Genomic DNA, 21,040 nt, shown 5'->3' on the forward strand with positions numbered 1-21,040 from the left:
CCGCTGGGTGCTGATGCCGGATCGGCTTGCCATATTAAAAATAAATAAAGTATTAAAGTAGCGCCGGCCGGCAGCATCAGCACCCAGCGGCCGTTTAGATTCGATTTCCAACAATCTGATGGCCGCATAGTGATGGGAGCAGCGTGAGGGGTGAAAGGTGAGTGCGAGGGGGCGGAGCTTTCACCCCTCACGCTGCTCCCATCACTTGGCGGCCATCGCACACGGCCGCTGGGTGCTGATGCCGCCGGCCGGCGCTGCTTTAATACTATTTTTTTTTTTCATTTAATAGCCGATCCGCCGGCCGGCGGCATCAGCACCCAGCGGCCGTTTAGATTAGATTTCGGGCGGCCTGGGGGGCAATTGCCCCCCTGCCCAGCCCGCCCCTGTGGCCCACATAGATGGTTGCAAGCTATTGTTTAATCACAATCCAGCATTAGAAAGACCAAAATTAGGTCGGGCTATTTTCAGCTACTGATGATCGAGCATCAGTAGTTGTGGAGACAACTGGAACAAGTTATTAGTGGACCAAACCACATGATACCATGGAATAAGGCATTAAAACGATGAACGCATCCAGTACTCCAGTAAACATTTTTTATCTGCTTTCCTACTGATATTTATCACAAGGCTACGCTTGTGGCTTGTGGTAATGGTGATGCAGCTAAAGCAGTTTGGGAAATAACCAGGACATCAATTTAGGTATGTGACAGGGCCAAATTGATATTTGAAAAGGCTCAGGGGGGGCTTCCTTGCCTTTGCATCCTTTAACTTCATTCACAATATAGCAAGGGCACAGCAAGAATGCCAATGGCATAAGCCCCCATTTTCCACAAGCCTCAAGGCAGTAGCCTTGGTGCTTTGTGGTTATTTCTTTGTATGAAACTATTACTTACCTGGTCTTCCACATTTACGTAGCCAAGGGAGTCCAGCATGTGTCTCTCCTGCTCTTGACTATTACTATTCCTTTGCTAACCCATATGTAACAAGGCCTAAGAGAAACAGCTTGTTATCCATGAGGCTTTTGCAGAACTACACTTGTCAGGATCTTCGCTCACATATGAGATTTTAGTCTCTCAGCCCTAATAGTATAGTTAACTAGTACTGGTCTAGATACATAGATTTACATCAAATTCGAGACCAACTAGAAAATGATTAAAGGGTTAAATAGATGCAGTCCTAAGTGATGACTTGAGATGTATCTATATCTTTTTCGTACTGTGCCACAGTGTGGTATTAGGGGAAAAGCTGTTTTAAGGTCTTGGTAAGCTTTTCAAATGCAGTGGTGTTGCCGCTATGAAGCTATGGCAAAGAGTAGTTCGGATAGGCACATTATACTTAATAACCCCTTTGGTGCATTTAAGGGTTAAGGTTTGTGGAGTTTACGTATCCTTTTCTCCTCCATCCAAAATAGGTTATGTAGAAAGAAAACGGACAATCAACTTGAATCACTAGGCAGCAAGAAAAATAACAATGTTCCCTTGATATAACCACTCACACAAAATATATATATACACACATATATATATTTTGGCTGCTATGGATAAAACCGGGATAAGAAAACAGCTTGTTTCAAATGGAGGTGTTTGTGCTCATCAAGCCAGGATCTTATCTGTCTTTGGAAGTGAGCTTCTCAATTAATTCTTGCAGAGGAGCTTGCTCTCTTCTGTCTATTAAGTTGAATTCCTAGAAAAAGAAACACATTAACATCAGCTTGGTGTGAAGCATTGACATTGTGGAAATGTCGCCCCAAAATATCACATGACCGACAACAATGGTAGCTTCCAGGTCTGCAGATAAAGGAAGTTTATTGGAGCAAAAGGAGATAAAACCAGGCTTTATTAATGCACATTGTGTTTTTATACTTAATTTGCTCTCATGTAAGGTTTGCCAATTTTCCGCACCCACCTTTACAAAAGCCGTCTCAGATATCAAGCAAGATCAGCAACCTAAAATAGGGGAGCCGAAACTTAATGTGGGGTAATCTGAGAAAAGGAATTTAAGATGACTGATCCCATTGTATATACAGAATACAGGTTTCTAATATGCATATATTGCTTCCTTAATCTGTAATGACCATTACATACATTTACTCTACTGAACCATAGAGTGTAGGATTGGGCAAAAGTTTGCCAAACATGTTGGCAGTCATGATCCGTCCAGCAGTGCATAGATGTTCATAAGTGTATATGGTGTATTCGCTCAAATCCAGGTTGCTAAAGCACAGGCTGAGCCAACATGCAAGCTCCCCATACATGTCTGCATACCGCCAGTCATACACGTGCTGCATATGCCCTAATGGACAAACTGACCAAACGGACGGATGCGCTTTACTAGATCAGCTCTTCCCAGGTTTGGGACGGCAAGCTATGTCATTACCTGAACGAAAAAAATAAAGTGCTTAAATGAAGTATTCAGATGGGCCTCTTCCTGGAGCTGAATGACGGAATCAAAGTGCTGGTGGTAAATGTGGGCATAAACTCGGAAAAGACGCTTAAGTATAATCTTTGCTACAGACATGAAGTTCTTTGGAAAGGGGACACCTGAAAAATAAGAAACAACATAAGGAGCAGGGAAAAAAAGCACTTTTTAAAAGTATACAGCGGTTTCCTGATGATAGAACTGTTAACTACTTCTACTTTGTATAACTAAGGGCTATAGTTAATAATAATATGTTCTATTACATATTTTAACATAACCTGCATAGAAAAACAAACTTAGAAATACTGCCATGAAATGCAAAGAACAATACGTTCACAACAAACACGTTAACTACCTTCCCTTTTATATTTTGCCTTTGATGGTTTTCCGGCGTAGTATGAACGACGCGCAGTTTGTACGGAACACACCAATGATTACAGCTAACGGTGTCCCTCGTCTACCTACCTATTTTGGATGGGAAGAGGGTTTCATCATCGAGCTGGTCTTGTACCCATGTCATCAGGTAATCAATGTACTTGGGAGCAGAGCACTTAATGGGTTTCTTAATATTCGTTCCATCTGCCCAGTGGTACTCATACCTACAAATAAATATCAAGGTCAGCAACGGATCAGACTCCTTTCAAAAGAAAGAGGTTTTACAACTCAAAATACTCCTTCCAATGACGTAGACCTAAGTTACGCAATCCCACTTACTGCGGTTGTCCTCTATTTCAAAGACAGAAGACGTCAACCAGCGGGACAGTTCCATCAGTGAGAAGATTCAGTTTGTTGCTTTGATACGACTCATTTATGTCATTGAGCCAGAACTCATTTTTTTTTTTTAAAGAGCTATTATTATTTTTGATAGAGCCCCCATCGTTCTCCGAAACATTTTAAACAGTAAAGAATATACTGCTTATATAATAGAGTTTTCAGTAATAATTAGTGTATTGATTGGTTGTTTAATAACCTTGTAATAAATCTCTCTCTTCATATGCACAAAACTGGATATCCCTGATCACCATCCCAAAACAAAGTTACTGCTTATTTTACTAAAGATTGTATTTTAAGTGAAAATATAGAAATGTAATGAAGAATACAAGGATGCAGGATCATGAAATTACGGTATGATGACTGACCGTGAAACATGTCCTATGTAGATTGTGAATATTGAATCCCAGGAAGAGATCATTTAATCATCTCAGAAAATGGCTTTAGATCTAAAGTTACACAAACATAATTCCTATGGATTTATTTCCAGAGAAGTAAAACATTTTCGCTGCCGCTTTCACATTACATCTTCAACATGGGAACAAATAATTACATGGTGTTAAAACCGAGGCTGGCCCCATCTGGTCCTGGGGGACATGAGACACAAAGTGCCCACCACCCACTATAAACTAACCTCCACAACTGGGCTGGCCCTGTTTGAGAAACCCGGCAACTGCCCCACTTGCTGTCCCTGGGGTCAGTCCTCTCCTGGTCAGGAACCCTAAAAATTTTCAAATAGGGGCAGAATCTTTGTGGACTACATACCCCACGAGTCTCAGGCTGCCTTAAGGTTGACTGAGCATCATTGGACATGCTGTCCAATTTGTAAGATTTCTTACACAAGAAATATGGATTAAATGATCACTCCACATTAATACCCCCACACTACTGTACATCAATGCGTGTATGAGTGAGGGTCCGAGTGTAAGTGTGCACATGGATGAGTGACAGATTTTAAGTGTGCATGTGAGTGAGGGTCCGATTGGAAGTGTCCCACACAGCAGCACTAAAATATATGAAAATCATCACTTCTTCACTACTCATGTTGGATAATGAACTAATGAAAATTAGAAGCCACCATTGGCAGAGCGACACTGTAGCAATGACTTTAATGTATTTGCCGGTCTGTGTAGAGGACACATTATTAGCAGTTTAAAAATATATACAAATTGTCACGTACTATACTGTCAAGTTATCAGAAACAATGTCGTTTTTTCCCCCGAAAAAGACAATTACTGTGGTAAAAGGTTTTTGTTTGCTATTGCCTTCCCAAATCAGATGCCAACTGCTGAATCCCGGCTGTTTTGATACAGCTGCTTCATGTAAATGAAGTTCCCTATTTTTTCAACATTTGGATTTGAATTCTTGTGGTTCAATTTTTTTACATTTTTATTTGAACAATAAGATCTGTTGTTTCCTTCAGACAATCGTTAACATGCTCCAACTTGTTAAGACCTACATTGTTTTAAAGAAGCTTAATTCTTCTCCGCAAGCATGAATTCCATATGAGCAGAAGAAAGGAGGCTGGGGGAGACAGAATGTACATATACCTTCTCATACAAGTTATATAACTGTACGGGGCAAAACTCCCATAGAATATAAATGTGGTAACATGGACAGAGTTTTAGGTCAAAAAATATGGGTATTACTATGTCTGTCCCATGAATGTTTAAATCCCCCCACTGTATTAGCCTCTCAAACTTTTGCTGGGAGGCTGTTCAACTTCTACCACCACTTTCATACACTACATCCAGTAGCGTACCTAAAGGGGCCAAGGAGGGGCAGTGTGCCCCGGGCGCCACTCATCAGGCGCTCACTGCTGTGGCGCCCGCACACTGTGTGAGGAAACTCTTTCCCTGCCCAGGGGTGCAGGAACCTGGGCATGGAAAGATAGTTTACTCAAACAATGCGTGGGCGCCACAGCAGTGAGCTGCAGGCCCACCTTCGGCGGCTGTCGGGCCGCATAGACGTCTGCGCGGCCCCAGTGACCTGCAAGGGATGTAAGGGGGTGTGGGAGAGTGAATGACTGAAGTAAGTGTTTAAAGGCAGAAGCTTATTTGCTCAGGCAGGCTGTTTTAGGGGCAGCAGTGCAGCATGCAGGCGGTTGTGGGGCAGCGGTGGCACAGGCAGGCTGTCTTAAGGTCAGCGGTGGCACAGGGGGGCTGTTTTAGGTGCGGCGGTGGCATTGGGAGGCTGTTTTAAGGGCAGAGGCCTACCACTTCAAAGTCTGGCTTACTTTATATGATAGGGGTTATGCTGCACTACTGTCAATGTCTGGCTCAGTATATAGTAATGGGAGTTATGCTGTACCATATCTGTTCAGTAAATGTTATTGATTTAAACGTTTTAAAGTTATTTATAAGTTAATTTATTTTTTCAGATTTCTAGTATTTTTCAGTTGACATACAGTTTACAAATTTGTGAAATAAATATTCTTGCCAACATTATTTTTTTCTGTGTGTGGCGGGTGCCACATACAGCATCCGCCCGGGATGCCAAGTACTCTAGGTACGCCCCTGGCTATATCTAAGCCTCTGACCCTCTAGATTTAGATTATGACCTTGTGTAACTTGTTAGAAACATTTAAGTACTTAAGGGACTGATCACATCTCTCTTCTTTTATCCAAGCTTATTTGCTCAAATATATTAATTCAGTATGGTAGTCATGGCTTATATCTAATTCCCTGAAATGCCTGTTATTTTTTGTTTTGTACAGGTCTGCATCCTTGCATGTCTCATAAAATATTCAGTGAATTACATCATGGTTTTTTTTGTAAAAAATTGTAAAACGAAAATGTATTTTTTCATTACAGACCAACAACTGTGATGATGTGGAGTTATACGTGAAGATAAGTCTCCTATCTGTACATTCATGGAACACAGACCTGCACTAGAAGAATCTACCAGTTTGGGTTTTGGATGCCTCAGGATAAACGATTTAGGGGTATCACTAAAATATGCAATGCATTTAATAATCAAAGCAAACTAACAGTTTCATATGAATACATGTGTATATAAATATGTTTATATTAAGGATGACTCATGTGTAGTTCTTTTTTGGAGCCCATTAGATAAAGAGGTGCTCAAAACTTTTGCCTCAGCTACCTAAGTCTTCTTTATACAATGCTATGGATATGATACCTTTTAAACAATGCTTTACATGTCAGATTGTGTTGATCATCTTAGCCATTATAGCAGGTTATTTCTTGTCTCCCCGTAATATTAATCAGTATGAGATGAAGCAAATACATTGCAAACAATGCATTGCCATATGCATTGTATTACCTGGAAGAGAACAGTGGCTGCGCAGTAAGGATAAATCCTTGTAATTCATAGAATACTTTAAATACATGAAAAGCGGGACAATCTCCGTAAACACAATTTGTCATGCCTTACTATACTGATCTGGAAATCCAGTTATAAAGTTCTTATGGTGGCTATATACCGTATTTGCTTGATTATACGACAAGGTTTTTTTCAGAGCAAATGCTCTGAAAAATACCCCTCGTCTTATAATCGGGGTCGTCTTCTAATCAGACCTCAAATAGAGGTCTGACTATGAGACTAAGATCCAGATCCCCTGCAGCACTGCAGGGGACCTGGGTCCCCCTGTCTGATAACCTCAGCTGCTGCCGGCATTTCCACCAGCGTCTATCACCGAGCGCCAGCGAAAGTGCGGACAGCAGCGGAGGTTGCATATGTGTACCTTCTCACTGCCGGGATAGCCCGCCCACTCCCGGGGAAGCAGAGCCGGTCGGAGAGATCAGAAGAAAGACCGGGACCCCGGCGGCACTGTGCCGTCCCAAAGTCATCTGCGGATCCGGTAATTTTCTGGAGGAGGCGGGGCCTAGCGGGGTCACACAGCGTCATTGTGTGTGATCCCGTAGGAGCTGCAGTAAGCGCCTGCTGAGGCATCATAGTGAGTAAAGTCTCTTAGTTGCTTGAGTGTATATTAGGGTCTGGGTATGTAAGTGTCAGAGTGGGTATGTAAGTGGGTATATTAGTGTCTGGGTGTGTAAGTGTCCCCCTATATGCCACTCTGCCCCATGTTATGCCTTTTAACCCCTTATATGCCAGAGTGGCATATAGGAGGTTCTGGAGGGAGAGTGGCATATAGGAGGTTAAAAGGCATAACATGAGGCAGAGTGGCATATAGGAGGGTAAAAGGCATATCAGGGAGGCAAAGTGGCACATAGGGGGTATAAGGCATTTCTGGGGGCAGAATGGCAAATAAAAACAAACAAAAAGTTTACATGAATTAAACTTTTTTCCTATAGGGTCGTCTTATAATCAGGCTTTTTCCTTTTTTTAAATTAATATTAAGATTTTGGGGGGTCGTCTTATAATCGATATTATAATACGGTATTATATGTTTGTATAAATACAAATAAATATGTATAAATACATATAAGAAACAAGATTGTGCTCTGGTTCTAAAAAAATACTAGAAATTGTGAAATAGGGTACATTTTGATTTCCTATTGAAAGTAATACATCAATACTAACAAGACGGGTATGAAATTAGGAATGTTCCTTATAGAAAGTATATACCATCGAAGGGCCTTACTTTGGTCCAGCAGACATTACAGGGCAGCTCTCTTCTGTGCAAAAATCTGTAATTGTTCCATAAAGCATATTGATCTGGTTGAAGAAATCCACAGCTACAAAAGGCAAAAATAACCCACTGATGAATGATGGGAACAAGAGAAACAATGCTAAAACAATTAAGCATACAAACCACGCCATTGGGAATTTTCAAAAAAAAAAAAAAAAAAAAAAAAAAAAGATTCTTACGACTTGTCTTTGGAGCGGTTTCTTGGATTGGCATATTTATAGAGAAAAATCCAGAGCAACATTTTGGGCATACTTCTGCTAACTGCCCTGTAAGTAGCACTATGCCCCCAAATTTCTCTACTTTTCTGTAGTTTGATTTTTAAAAGTAATAACCTTATTTTTGTGTCTAATGAAAAGGGAGACATTCTTCTCTGGGGTGGATGTTGCTAGTCTGGAGATCTACGGGCAACCCCACAAATGTTCTTTTTTCCAGTTATAAGTTCAAGTGAATCTGTACCTATGAACACACACCTATATCTTGATATAACGAAGAAAATCGGGGGTATGAATGCATTCGGTTTCATCATTTTCAAATATACAATCACAAATCACTTACTGTTCACAGCAACCCACTCATTGAGATCTTCCCCTTCCGGAAGCATAACCGCCATCCGCAGGTTTCCACTACCCAAGGTGGCTTCCGCATGCTTTAGTAGCTCGTACTGGTGTGACCCCTCTGGAATACTCTTTTTTGGCTTGAAAGTTTTCGAAGAGCGACCGCCACTAAGGGAGGAAGAGAAGACGACTATGGATCAGTGGTTCCAAACTATAACTACTTAAGCCTCTTTATTCCATTTCTTCTTTTTGGCTTTATAGTCAATACAATAATCTTTCGACATGTCCAAAAAACAATATATATATGAAGTAGCATTTTTGTTCATGCCAAGTATATACACATATATAATGTCATGCATTGTTTTCTGAACCAACTAGGTGGCAAAATCTACTTTTTCTATTAGAAAAAAAACAGGATGGGGGAAAGATAGAGGAGAAAATCATTTGGTGGAGGAGAAGGGAAAACAAAAAAACATATGTAGAAAAAAGTATAGAAATAGACAAGGATTTAACAGAAGAAGAGCAATTGGATGAAAACAGACAAAAATAATTGGATTAAATACATAGCGGACAAACATGGGTAACAAGAGAGGGTAGACTGACAGGAGCACAAAATTAAAAAGGTGAATGATGAGAGATCCAAGGAGAGGGAATAAGGTGCAGTACAGAAATCAGAAATGCCAACGAAGAACAGAGAAGGGCAGGTCTGAAGAGAGGCTACAGAAATGGACAGATGGAGTAAACAGACAAAAAGAAAAGTACAAGCTAGGCCGGGTTCCTCATACAGCTGAGTAAGCACTTTCTGAAGTTTGGATCACACTACTTAAATTTAACAGCAGGCTCAACTGCTCTACAAAATCTTTCCAAACTGGAACGCTATGGCTTAGAGCATAATAATATGTAATCCAAACACAAGGAAAGATTGCGAAATAAAGTGAAAAGATGGGAAAGAGTGGACAGAAAACCATAAGCGACCTAAAAATGGAGCAGGGGTCAGAAAAAAGTAGTGGAAAAGTTCCAGTAAAGGGCAAGGGAAATAAGAATAGCCTAATGGGGTGAAAATGTGTGTGGAGCAAGCAGAATTTTGCATCTGGTCCCAAGACTGACAAAAAATAAATGAGCTGGACAATCTTCAAATACATTCATTAGTATTCGCTTTATCAGGGACTCAACAAGAAAAGTTTGCATGTGCCCGAGACTAGAAAGCATACATGCACACGATGAAAGACCAACCATCGCAATGTACATATCACATAATAGGACAATCACTGTTTGATACCGCCATAATGACATCACCACAGCTCACACATGATATCGTATTTCTCCTTGACAACATTGCATGCCAGGCAGCCAACTTTCCCCCGAAGGACAACATTTAAGAACCTACTCTGCCCTTCAGTCTGGGCCTTTGCATTTGTTTGGCTTGGGTCCCTGTTAGTCTGCTTGCTAAAGATCTGTTTACTTGTTCTGATTTCCCGTGCATGACCCTGGCTACATTCTCAATCCTGATTTGTGTACCAAACCCCGGCGTGTCCCAGACTTCCAAGTCGTGTGCTCTGCCTGAGGGCTTCCAAGCCATGTGCCCTGTCCTCGTTACAGTTCCCCTGCCAGCCTGTCTGCAAGACTTTCTGGTCCATGTGTTACAATAAACTGTATCCTGTTTCTGCTTTATTCCACTGTATATACCAGTCCTGTTCCTGATCAGCCAGCTTTCATCAATACAATCTATTCTTGTATACCAGCCTGGTGTGAGACAGTGATCTCTTGTCTGTACTTACCTGTCTGGCAATATGGATCTCGGAGTACAGACAGAGCCTCAGATATCCCCTGCAATTGGGATCCTACCCGACCTGCTGGCCCGGGTCCTGACATCTACCCGGGCCTTCTATTTGAGAAGAATAGAAGCCTCCCGAAGATCGAAACAGAGAACTGGATTGTGTCACACGTGACTCAAGTGTGTGATGTAATCATGTAAATATTGATGCTGCAAGTGATGTCATGCGCCCTTCCCGAAGTCACTTATTGGCACAAAAATTGCAAAATGCATCTGAATTTACATTTTAAGGCTCCAGCTTTACGTATGGCCCTTCTGGCGTCAGCTCTGGTTAGTGTTGCCCCTTAGTGCACTGGTTGTACTGCATGTAAATCACACTGGGAAAAATAGGACCCAAGGAATACCCATGCAAGACGTTATGTACATGTTCCTGCTTCTTCTCTCATTTATGTAACCAAAACCTACTTAATACACTTGGCTATGTAGCCTACTGACAATACAAGTACGACACCTATAGGAAACAAAGAAAAAGTGTAACAAAGATAACACAACATTCTCTCTCAAATCAGAGTCCTAATTATTGGTTTTATCTACAAAGTAACAGCAATTGTAGATGGGCGTGATGCCCGAAGCCCCGAAATAGCTGTCATTTCCCAGCTGTTCCTTCTGCGATAATATATTAAGCTCTGCAGTGTCACTCTTCCGACACGCTTGTGGTCTGCTTATTTTCAGCTGTGTAGCTTAACATATTCAGCTGCTGCTAAGATGGCTTAGAGTTACTCGGTTTTTTCAATACACCCCTCAGAATCATGAAAAAGGGAGAGTGACGAAACCCGTTACCTGGGACTTCCTGCTTATTATTATTATATCTCCGGTACTTACCGCCAGGCTTGGTGTGAAAAGTACTCCTATTGATTTCAGTAGGTACACTTTCCAGCCACTGACTGGGTTATTATATTGATTTTTAGAGAAATTAAAAGGACTCATAATGTACTTTTTTAGTGGGGCTGGAATTAAAAATCATTTAATTATTCTTCCTTTTCTAGTATTTGTACTCTTTTTCTTTGGACAGATGTGTCCATCTCGCACATAGCTAGTAGCATAATAAATAAGGCACCATATAAACGATACCGTTCAGCTGTAAAAAAAAAAAAAAAAAAAAAAAAAGAAGAAGAAGATATGGCAAAAAAGCTTTTTCTAGCATGTTGTCGTTATGACTAATTTTGGGAAACATTTGTTTTCCCGTAATTGCCGGTGCAGTGCTGTGAGCATTAATCTGCAGAGAGGAACGGGTTTCTGTATCCATGCAAGACATAGTCACATTACTCTGTGGGCACAAACAGGATTATGGCTCGCCGCTTAACTCCGAAAGAGAAGAAGTTGTGTCAAGGGTAACGATTTCCTCTTGACTGCTGGATATTTAGTTAAGGGAAAAATACTTAATTTTCTCTCATTTTGTCTTTGCTAATACAGTCACAGTCAATACAGATTTTCATGACACACAAAACATTGTGTTTAAGAAAGCTATGGGAGCAAAATTTGATTTATTAACCCCGTAAGGGCAGAGCCCCTTTTTATTTTTTGTATCCTTCGTGACAATGGCTGTTTTAACATTTTTGTGGTGCTTTTGTTTAGCTGTAATCTTCTTCTTTCTCATGTTACTGATCCCACACAAGTTATATATTGTTTTTTTCCAGGACAATATGGGCTTTCTTTGGATACCATTATTTTGTTCATATAATCTAAATTTAATATCAAAACAAATCATAAAATGTGGTGAAAAACTGAAAGAAAAAAAAAAACACACCACTTCTATTTGATAAATATTTTACTTATCTGCAAAAGCTAATGGAAAAACCTGCTAAATAGATTCAGATGTTTGTCAGGAGTTTGGAAATACCCAATGTTTCTATGAGGGTTTTTTTGCAAGTTATAGGGCAATAAGTACAAGTAGCATATTGCTAATTCAAAAGTTCTCAGGAGGGTTTGGACAATCAACTTTCTTCAAAAGGTTAATATACAATATCAAAAAAGTATCTAAAGCCTTTATAGGAATTACTTTTTTCATCACCACAACATATGTTTATTTCTGACTGACTAAAGCGTGATTGCAAACAAGCTGTATTACTGTGATAACTGTGATAAATTACATTCATTACATTTTAACTAGCGACACAGGGAAGCTTTTATTTTGAGGTGTGTGGAAAGATTCGCGATTGTAAAATGGTCTGAGCAGGGCATTTCTCTTATTTTGCTTCTGTAAGTTCAGGTTGTTCTATAATACACTACTTGTTATGTCCTCTGTAATCATCATATGGCACTGTTAAACAGGAATCAATAATAATAATAATAATAATAATGATTTATGTGTATATGGATCCAATAGCAACTTTAGTAACCGTCTTGACTACAATTATATTTCAATACCAGCTAAGAGAAAGCATTTGTTAACATTTTCATGAAATATTTTATGTGAAAATGTCATAGTGGAGACTTTTTGAAAAGGCAGGGGGCTTCAGCAGTAGCCTTCCTTGAGAGGTGGTGGAATCTGGCCCTCTTGCAGGACATTTGGCTGGGGAGGGAAGGGTTGTTCATACTCACAGGGGCAATGTATCCCCAGAAAAGGAACAATGAGGACCAGGTGGTCCACTGTGGCCTTACAAAAGCACATGGTCATCTCCAATTTCTGCACTGCCGGATAGAAACAACAATAGAAAAAATACAGCGGCTTAAAATAACCGTAGTAAGTAAACAGTACAATCCTTGGACTAAAACAACAAGTCTACAGGTAGAAGACTCTGGACAACGTGCCTTACAGAAAATAGTAGTGTGGTGTTCCACGCTGGTTGGCATCCAGATATCAAAAGATAATTTACAAACATTTCTAACAATAACAACAAAAAAAAAACCTTCCGCAATATTTAAATAAAAGGGACTACAGCTAGCTAATAGGCTGAGGTCAAGAACGGGAGATATGTTACCTTCCTGCTAAGATCAGTACGATCTAAGGTCAGGCAAAGCGAGCACATACAGCAGGAAAGGGTTGCTAAGTGACTAATACGTGGCCTGTTTCTTCTGAGAAGAAACGTCAGCTTTTAATCACTAATGGAATTAGTGAGCCTGTGGAACATATAGACCAGTGAGTGGCTCGCTGCACGGCTGGATGCTAGACCTTGATAAAAATAGCCATTTACATATCGGATAAGAGATTAAAGAAAGCTGAAGGATTGTTCATCTTAAATCACTTTCCATAGGAGAAAATGCATGCAAATGGTTTATCCTTATACAAAGTTGCATGGACATCTCGTTTCAATGAGCCAATTCTACTGGTCTTAACGGGGCTTAAATACCCCATCAACATTTCAGCTGTCTAAATCGGGAAACAAGTGTTGGGAGGATGTGGCCAGCACCAGAAGGTTGGTGGTTGTAACATGGTCAACTTCCTTACAAGAAGAGCCAACTCACAGCGCTCAGCTGTAAAATGACCTGATGGCTGGGGTTTGTCTAGGCCTGTCAAATGTGGTTGGCAATATTATTATTATTTTCAGCCACACTTGGTGGACATGCCTTCAAATGTGTAGTACTTCAGGCATGGGTTAAGCCAGAACTGCTCAACCACAGAAATCCAGAACAATCATTGAAGGACTTCAAAGCTTCATCAACTATTCCCCATGGGAGTAATACGTTTTATTTTAAGAGACTTATACCACTACCCATATTTATTATACTTTATCTCAATAGACTGTAAAAATAATATACAGGCACCTTATACATAATAATGATGATCTCCAACAAGACACATGAAAAAGTGTCACAAACTAATTATAAGCCAGGAACAATAAAGGATTCCATCAGTAGCCCATAGGAAAACATGCAGGCCCCAGAGACAACAGACAACCAACGCATATGTATGAAAAGCATCCTCCTGCTGGTTTCTAGATCAGTGTTTCTCATTCTTGATCTCATGGTCCACCAGTGGTCCAGGATTTAAGCTGTACATAACATCTATAGCATGCAGTACATTAGTGGTGCTTTAGGACTGTGTGTAGATACATTTTACAGTAAGCAGCTCACAGAGAACAAGCAAAACGCACAAACAATGGGTAGTATCACAGCAAGAAGTTAAGGTAGAAGTGTAGTGATAGTTTGTGTCACCTTTACTAACCACTGGGTCAATTTATATTATCACAATATGTTACAATACGAGTATATTATCTATAGTATAGCATGTATAGCATACAACCGCTACAAAACCCATACATCATTAAGGCACAAACATGAAGTTATTACTTTGTAAATGCATGTTATAATCCAAAAATATTGTGAGAATCACATGTTACAGTTTACAGCACACTTTTCTCGGTTTCCTGGTGCCTGTAAAATTCAGCTAACAAATAAAAACAATTCCTAGTATTTAAAGTGTGTTTTAGAATGAAAATGATTACGCATGAAGGTGTTCGTAAGTATTCTGGCTATACAGCTTCTTGAAAACGTGACAAAAGACATGCAACCCCAAGGCTGTGCACGGAACGGTGTCGTCTCTTATCTTCTTGTCCTCTTCAACCAATTCACAAACCCACATAATCAGACTAGATATACGTCCCAACGGTATTTCTTTTGTGGCTTACATGACAAGCATGAATAATGGAAATGCATGGCCTTTACAGACTACATACACGGCGTACATGGGGAGAGAATTAAACAAAGCAGGGGCCACAGCTGTCTTCCTGTACAGCAGAGCGCTGTATGTCCTAAAGCAATAATCAATTTAGTAATGTCAGGACACACAAGGCATAGCGGATCCAAGGAGCAGACTTGTGTCTACAGGACATGCTTCCAACACCCAGGGATACAAGCATAGGTCCTATCTGTAGTAACCACAGAAGCGAAAGAACACAAAAAATGTAAAATAAATAAAAAAATAAACAAATTGGAACTGGGTTTAAAGCAATGCCATGGTAACCAGATACTGCCTAGGGAATTATTATTATTATTATTATAGGAAAATGATAAAACAAGCATAAATTTGCAGTTTATTATGTATGGACAGGTGTCAGATTATTTACAGACACACCACAGTACCACTGTTTTTTAAATAATGAATGCAAAATAATAATGACCTAATGAATAATAATATGCAAATGGCACAAATTGTTATATTAATATAGTATAATTATAGTGAAATTACCAGTTAACTGTAATTACTGGTACATATATTTGGCCAGGACCGTAATGAAAAGGTGGTGGCATCACCATAGCAACCGTCGGCTGTTGTGATGCGGATTACATCATTCCAATGGTTTGTTAATGATTTAACTTGGCACCAGAATCACTTTTGATACACGATAACAAGTAAAAATAAAAAAAGACTTCTCTTGTGCGATCAACTGAAAGCTATTCTTTCCAGCACTCTACCCGTATAATTATCTGACCGATTAGGAACTACGCACACTATAGAAAGAATGTAAAGTGGCACCGATGGGAAAGAACAATAGAAACAACAGTCTTGTTGCCAAATGTAGCAACGGATTTTTTTTACATTTGCACAGATTATTTCAGGTGTCAGTCTGATGACATAACAGTTCTATGTCATCATTGTTACTATTAAATGCTACCAGTCCCACTACTGAAACTCATTATGCTATGGGTTTTGGGGTCACATGTCTAGCCTGATTCCTGCACCTGTTAAAGAGAGTTACAATTCTTTCAGAATTATAGTAAAAGGAACCAATACAGGAGGCCAGGTACATACAGGGAAATGCTGGGGATAATAATAAAAACAAGTCATTGAAATTCTGCTCAGTTGCTATGGAGATAAGAGTGCAACTTACTAACAGAGGAGGATAGATGAGTGGGATAGCCTCTCGGCAGAAGTGGAAGAGGTTAACACAGTAAGGCGATTTAAACATGCATGGAATATACGTATGACAATCCTGAATCTATGGCAAGACCAAGGACTAACTAAGGTCTGACTCCTTAGAGAAAAGGGCCTAATGGCTCTTATCTACATGTAATGTCTTCTGGGGTCTACAGAATGTTGAGATAAAGAAACATTAACCCCTTAAGGACAATGGGCGGTCCCTAAACCCATTGAAAACAATGCATTTTGAGCCCGTACATGTACTGGCTTTGTCATTAAGGGGTTAAAGTGCTGTGTTGTCTAGAAGAAACATTCGTTGCACTCTCTAGAATTATCTTTGTGGATTTATAATTTTATTCTTAATTCTGAAGGGTTATTCACATAAAAACAACATTGAGACTTTTTCAGAAGCCTTCTCAGTTCCTATGGCAACAGCCTATCAGTGCGTGTTTTGTTTGCCATATGACAATTAAGTGTTCCCAGCTGAATTTAGGAATGAGGCAAAAGTTTACATGATTAAGCAATTATTTTTGGGAAGGGTTTAGACATTCAACAGTACTAGGATGCGAGCTTCTAATTGTGTATTTTAGGGCTGCAACTAACGATTATTTTAATAATCGATTAGTTGGCCGATTATTTTTTCGATTAATCGGATAAAAAAAACCAATATGCAAATTTTTCGTTTATTTAAAATAATTTAATGAACTGGATGTTAAAAAACAACTTAAAATTTACATTAACATTCTTATTTTGTTATGATGTAATAAAAAAACAATATTTTCAAAGTACAAGAACCCAAACACAATATTTATGAAACAAAATAACCCCAAACATTCTGAAAAGAGGTGGACTATTACTGTTCAAGAAACTTTGCCCCAGCCCTGGCACTTTGCACCCAGCACTTTGCACCCGGCACTTTGCACCCAGCACTTTGCACCCGGCACTTTGCACCCAGCCCTGGCACTTTGCACCCAGCACTTTGCACCCAGCCCTGGCACTTTGCACCCAGAACTTTTCACCCAGCCCTGGCACTTTGCACCCAGCACTTTGCACCCGGCACTTTGCACCCAGCCCTGGCACTTTGCACCCAGCACTCAGCACTTTGCCCCAGCCCTGGCACTTTGCACCCAGCACTTTGCACCCAGCCCTGGCACTTTGCACCCAGAACTTTGCACCCAGCCCTGGCACTTTGCACCCAGCCCTGGCACTTTGCACCCAGCCCTGGCACTTTGCACCCAGCACTTTGCCCCTGCACCCAGTCTCCAACTCTGCCCTGCACCCAGCCCTGCCCCCACACTCACACCCTGCACCCACACTCACACTCTGCCCTGCACCCAGTCTCCAACTCTGCCCTGCACCCAGTCTCCTGCCCTGCCCCCACACTCACACCCTGCCCTGCATCCCCACCCCCACTCTGCCCTGCACTCAGTCTCCTACCCTGGCCTGCCCCCCCACCCCCACTCTGCCCTGCATCCCCTGAAACCCCACCCCCACCCCCGCGAACCGCTCTGTGCCAACGGAGCCACTCGCACAGAGCGAACCGCTCTGTGCCAACGGAGCCACTCGCACAGAGCGAACCGCTCTGTGCCAACGGAGCCACACGCAACTAAAAGAAGGCGGAGAGTGCAGAGCGTGTAGCGGAAGCGGGGAACGCTCGCGGAGGTAAGTAAAAGGAGCCGAGTGCTCCAACAACGAATCGATTACTCGATTAATCGATAACGGAAATCGTCGACAACGATTTCCGTTATCGATTATTATCGATTTTATCGATTCGTTGTTTCAGCCCTAGTGTATTTAGTTAGAGAAGTGTTTGATGTAGTACATTAGGTGGAAGACCAGGCATTTTTCCACTCTAGTGACCAAACTAATATGCTCCCTTACATACTCCAATATATTATTTCTAAACTTATGGTTTGGGGCAAATGTGTTTTTTCTTGTTTGTTTCTTGTGGGAGGGTTTTGAAGTGTTTATTAGTATTTATTATTACTTTTAAAGTTTAAGGGTTTTTTGTTTTTAAAACTTTTTTTTTAAAATATTGTAGATCCATTTGGGGTCATCGTTGATATCATGGATTTCTGTAACCACGTGGTACTCTATATGACCCCCCACTGCAGTTGACCTCAGATTGATCAGCATGCAGGACTCGGTAGGCTTGCATTACAGTACCGGTAACCAGCTGGTAAGGAGTGGTCATCAGAGGTCCCATTAAGGTTAGGTCAGACCCTTTGTGAACTGTCACCTTGAATGATGTTTATGGCAGTGCTCATGTGCAACATCAATGGCAGACAATGCCTGAACAGTTTGGCCATCAAGCTTCACTGAAATGTAATCAACGCTTGTACTGAGTGTTTAATTTGTCAGCACAACAGGGGAGATTCCAGACAGTCCGTAAGACGTACTATTAAGTCCTAAATGTCATCTAGTATACACACCTTAGACTGTGATAATGTGTCCGAAGGTCATTAAGTGGTTAAGCTTGACTGCGTCACTCCGTTAGAAGCCTCATCGGTCAGGCTGATCCACAATTCTGTGGGGTTTATTGAATAAATGGCACGTTTCTGGAGGAACCAAGTTGTGATGAAACATTCCAATCCACCAACACAACTATGTACGATGAATGGCTTTTTGCAGGAGAAACTCAACAGCGTTGAAAAAAAAGTTTCTTTAAAACGTAAATAAGTTTCCTGAAAACGGTTCTTTTTACCTTTGCTGTATTGATATCCATATAAATTGATGCGTCACTTAAAATAAAAATGCATTTATTAACACAATGTCATTTCTAAATGCATTTTCTGCTGTTCATATTTGCATTCTTTGGGACTACAGAACACTGCGATACATTAATACCCAACAGATGTTCTAAACATTTTGGAGGTATGGATAGTTGACTAACCATAATCTCTTAATGCATCTTTTTTTTCTGATTCAAGTCAACACTTTTCAGGGAAAAGCCCAAAATATGAATCCACCGTCAAAACGCTATAGGTTCAATATTTGGAAGGGAAAGTGGTTTATATATAGCCTGGAGTTTTCAGAAAACTGTTTTTACCAAATCATTATAAGCTGTTGCCCTTCCTGGAAGAAAAAAACTGCAAGTGGACAGAAAGCCCCGGAGGTGAAGGTCACTCTCTGTTCCTTCACAGTTATCTCTGGACAGGCAAGGGAAATGAAAGAACATCAACAAGTGTCTACTTAAAGGTTTTGCTAAATGTTGATTCAGCAGGGAAAGTATTAAATCCAGCCATCATATGCATTTGAATGCATCTAAAAGGTGTGTGGCCCTTACAATGTTTTGTAAAATCCCCCGAAACGCATTTGTCCCTTTCACTATCCCTCAGCTAAATGCCCTGCAGGAGCATAAATTCGGCTTTGGAAAGATCAGCGATCCAAGTCTGTCTGCTGCTCGGTGACTGTCTTCTGACATTAGTCAGACAGGAGAGGTTAGAGGAGATGTACGTACATAGAGAGCGGGCATTAGGAGGACATCTTCATCAGCTTCTAGTACATTTTCAGGAGCACAACATCCCTGTCATCAACACGGAATCCCACTCAGTAGGGTGGCTTTGTATACGAACAGGACTGGCTCAGGTTTTTTTTCTGATCACTTACTTTTATTTTATATTCGGTGCTGAGATATGTTTCTCTCTACTATAATTACCGGTATTTATGGAATGAGAAATTAAGCGTCTGTGTTTGTAAGGAAAAAAATACATAACCTAGAGACAGAGCTGGAAAAATGTTTGTACCATCCAGGAGAAATAACACTGTTGGCTACCTGGTTCTGGCAAACAGTCCGAGGCGTCGTAGAGATCCTTCTACAGTAAACACCAGCTTTACAACTCGAGTGAGAGGTAACATAACGGGCTATTTATTCTGTACCATGGTTACCTCAGGCACTTGCATGGAATACATGCACCCAAATCTAAACCAGCTTGGAACAACTGCAAAGCCAACATAGAAAGAAATGCATGCTCGGCAGTCAGTACCACGACTCTGATCCTCACGTCCACCCCCCTACCCCCCTCCATAGGACACAATGAAAATACACTGTGCAGGATAGCTCCAGGCATCGGCCTCTCCGACAAACTGGACATAGATCACAATATGCCTCGGAGTACAAAGCATGCACCATGGCCGACACTCTGCTGGATCAGCAGAAACACCAATTCACAGAAAAGTGGCAGCATCTATATGTCACACACATCCATTAAAATCATTGTAGAATTAGGGAAAGGCAAACTGTCCATACACCAGCGTAAAGCTTGTGGAAGCCCATTTACACAAGACCCTCAAATGCCCATCACAAAGTGCCGGTTGTTGCCTGCCCAGTGCTTGCTCACAATAGCAGAGCTAATCCACAGGACTATTAAGCACTTGCTTGAGTTAATACAAGGGAGCCCACGTATTAAAGTCTGTTTCTTTCACTGGTGTATATTTTCTCCTCACTGGACACGGTCGGCTTTGGATTTTACTGGTCGATGAGGCTGAGGATAAGGCACAAATTCCCATAAAGGCTCATTCATGTACACAGTGATCAGACCACATCCTTTGCCGTGTAAGCTTTGATATCTACTGCCAATAACAACATGCCGGTTATCACCAAATCAGATTTTGCCATTATTCCTGTAGAGTAGCACCATGTCCCCTGGTTTCCAGTTATTAAATGGACACTGCTTGGTCCCTTTTCATTTCTGTGCAAATATCTATATATTCTACGAGCAATTTCCCTCATGCCAGCCCCCAGCTATTTTCCAAAACGGCCAAACACATCTCAATGCATGTGATACTTCCCACAAGTCAACTACAGTGCTGGCCATCTGAACTTCAGACCCCTGTGCGCTCTGATTGGCTGCTTCAAGGAGCAAATCAGTGGCAAGAATCGCTGGACCACAGAGGATGGCAGACACCAAGTAATTCATGGTGTAGACATGTGATCTACAGATGGCAATGTTAGGCTGCAAGGCTTTGTTGCCATAGCAACAGAAAATGAACTGTGCGGAAAGCTTAAAAAAGCACTTCTTAATATTTCTTAATATGAGAGTTTGTCT

The 21,040-nt window shown here is 40.9% G+C and overlaps 1 protein-coding gene across 1 annotated transcript; it reads right to left on the reverse strand.

Moving 5' to 3' along the window:
* Positions 1-1,605: 1,605 nt before the first annotated feature.
* Positions 1,606-19,850, reverse strand: LOC149278051 (MOB kinase activator 1B-like). The gene is made up of 8 exons (XM_089502445.1): positions 19,768-19,850; positions 13,167-13,178; positions 9,801-9,819; positions 8,360-8,513; positions 7,757-7,850; positions 2,884-3,017; positions 2,377-2,540; positions 1,606-1,683 (listed from the first exon to the last, which is right to left on the reverse strand). The coding sequence occupies exons 1-8, from the start codon at positions 19,848-19,850 to the stop codon at positions 1,606-1,608; spliced, it is 738 nt and encodes a 245-aa protein (XP_089358571.1).
* Between the last annotated feature and the right edge of the window lie 1,190 nt (positions 19,851-21,040).

Source organism: Sceloporus occidentalis, unplaced genomic scaffold, assembly GCF_023333645.1.
Source record: "Sceloporus occidentalis isolate IW3139 unplaced genomic scaffold, rSceOcc1.0.p SCAF_203, whole genome shotgun sequence".
Lineage (NCBI taxonomy): Eukaryota > Metazoa > Chordata > Lepidosauria > Squamata > Phrynosomatidae > Sceloporus > Sceloporus occidentalis.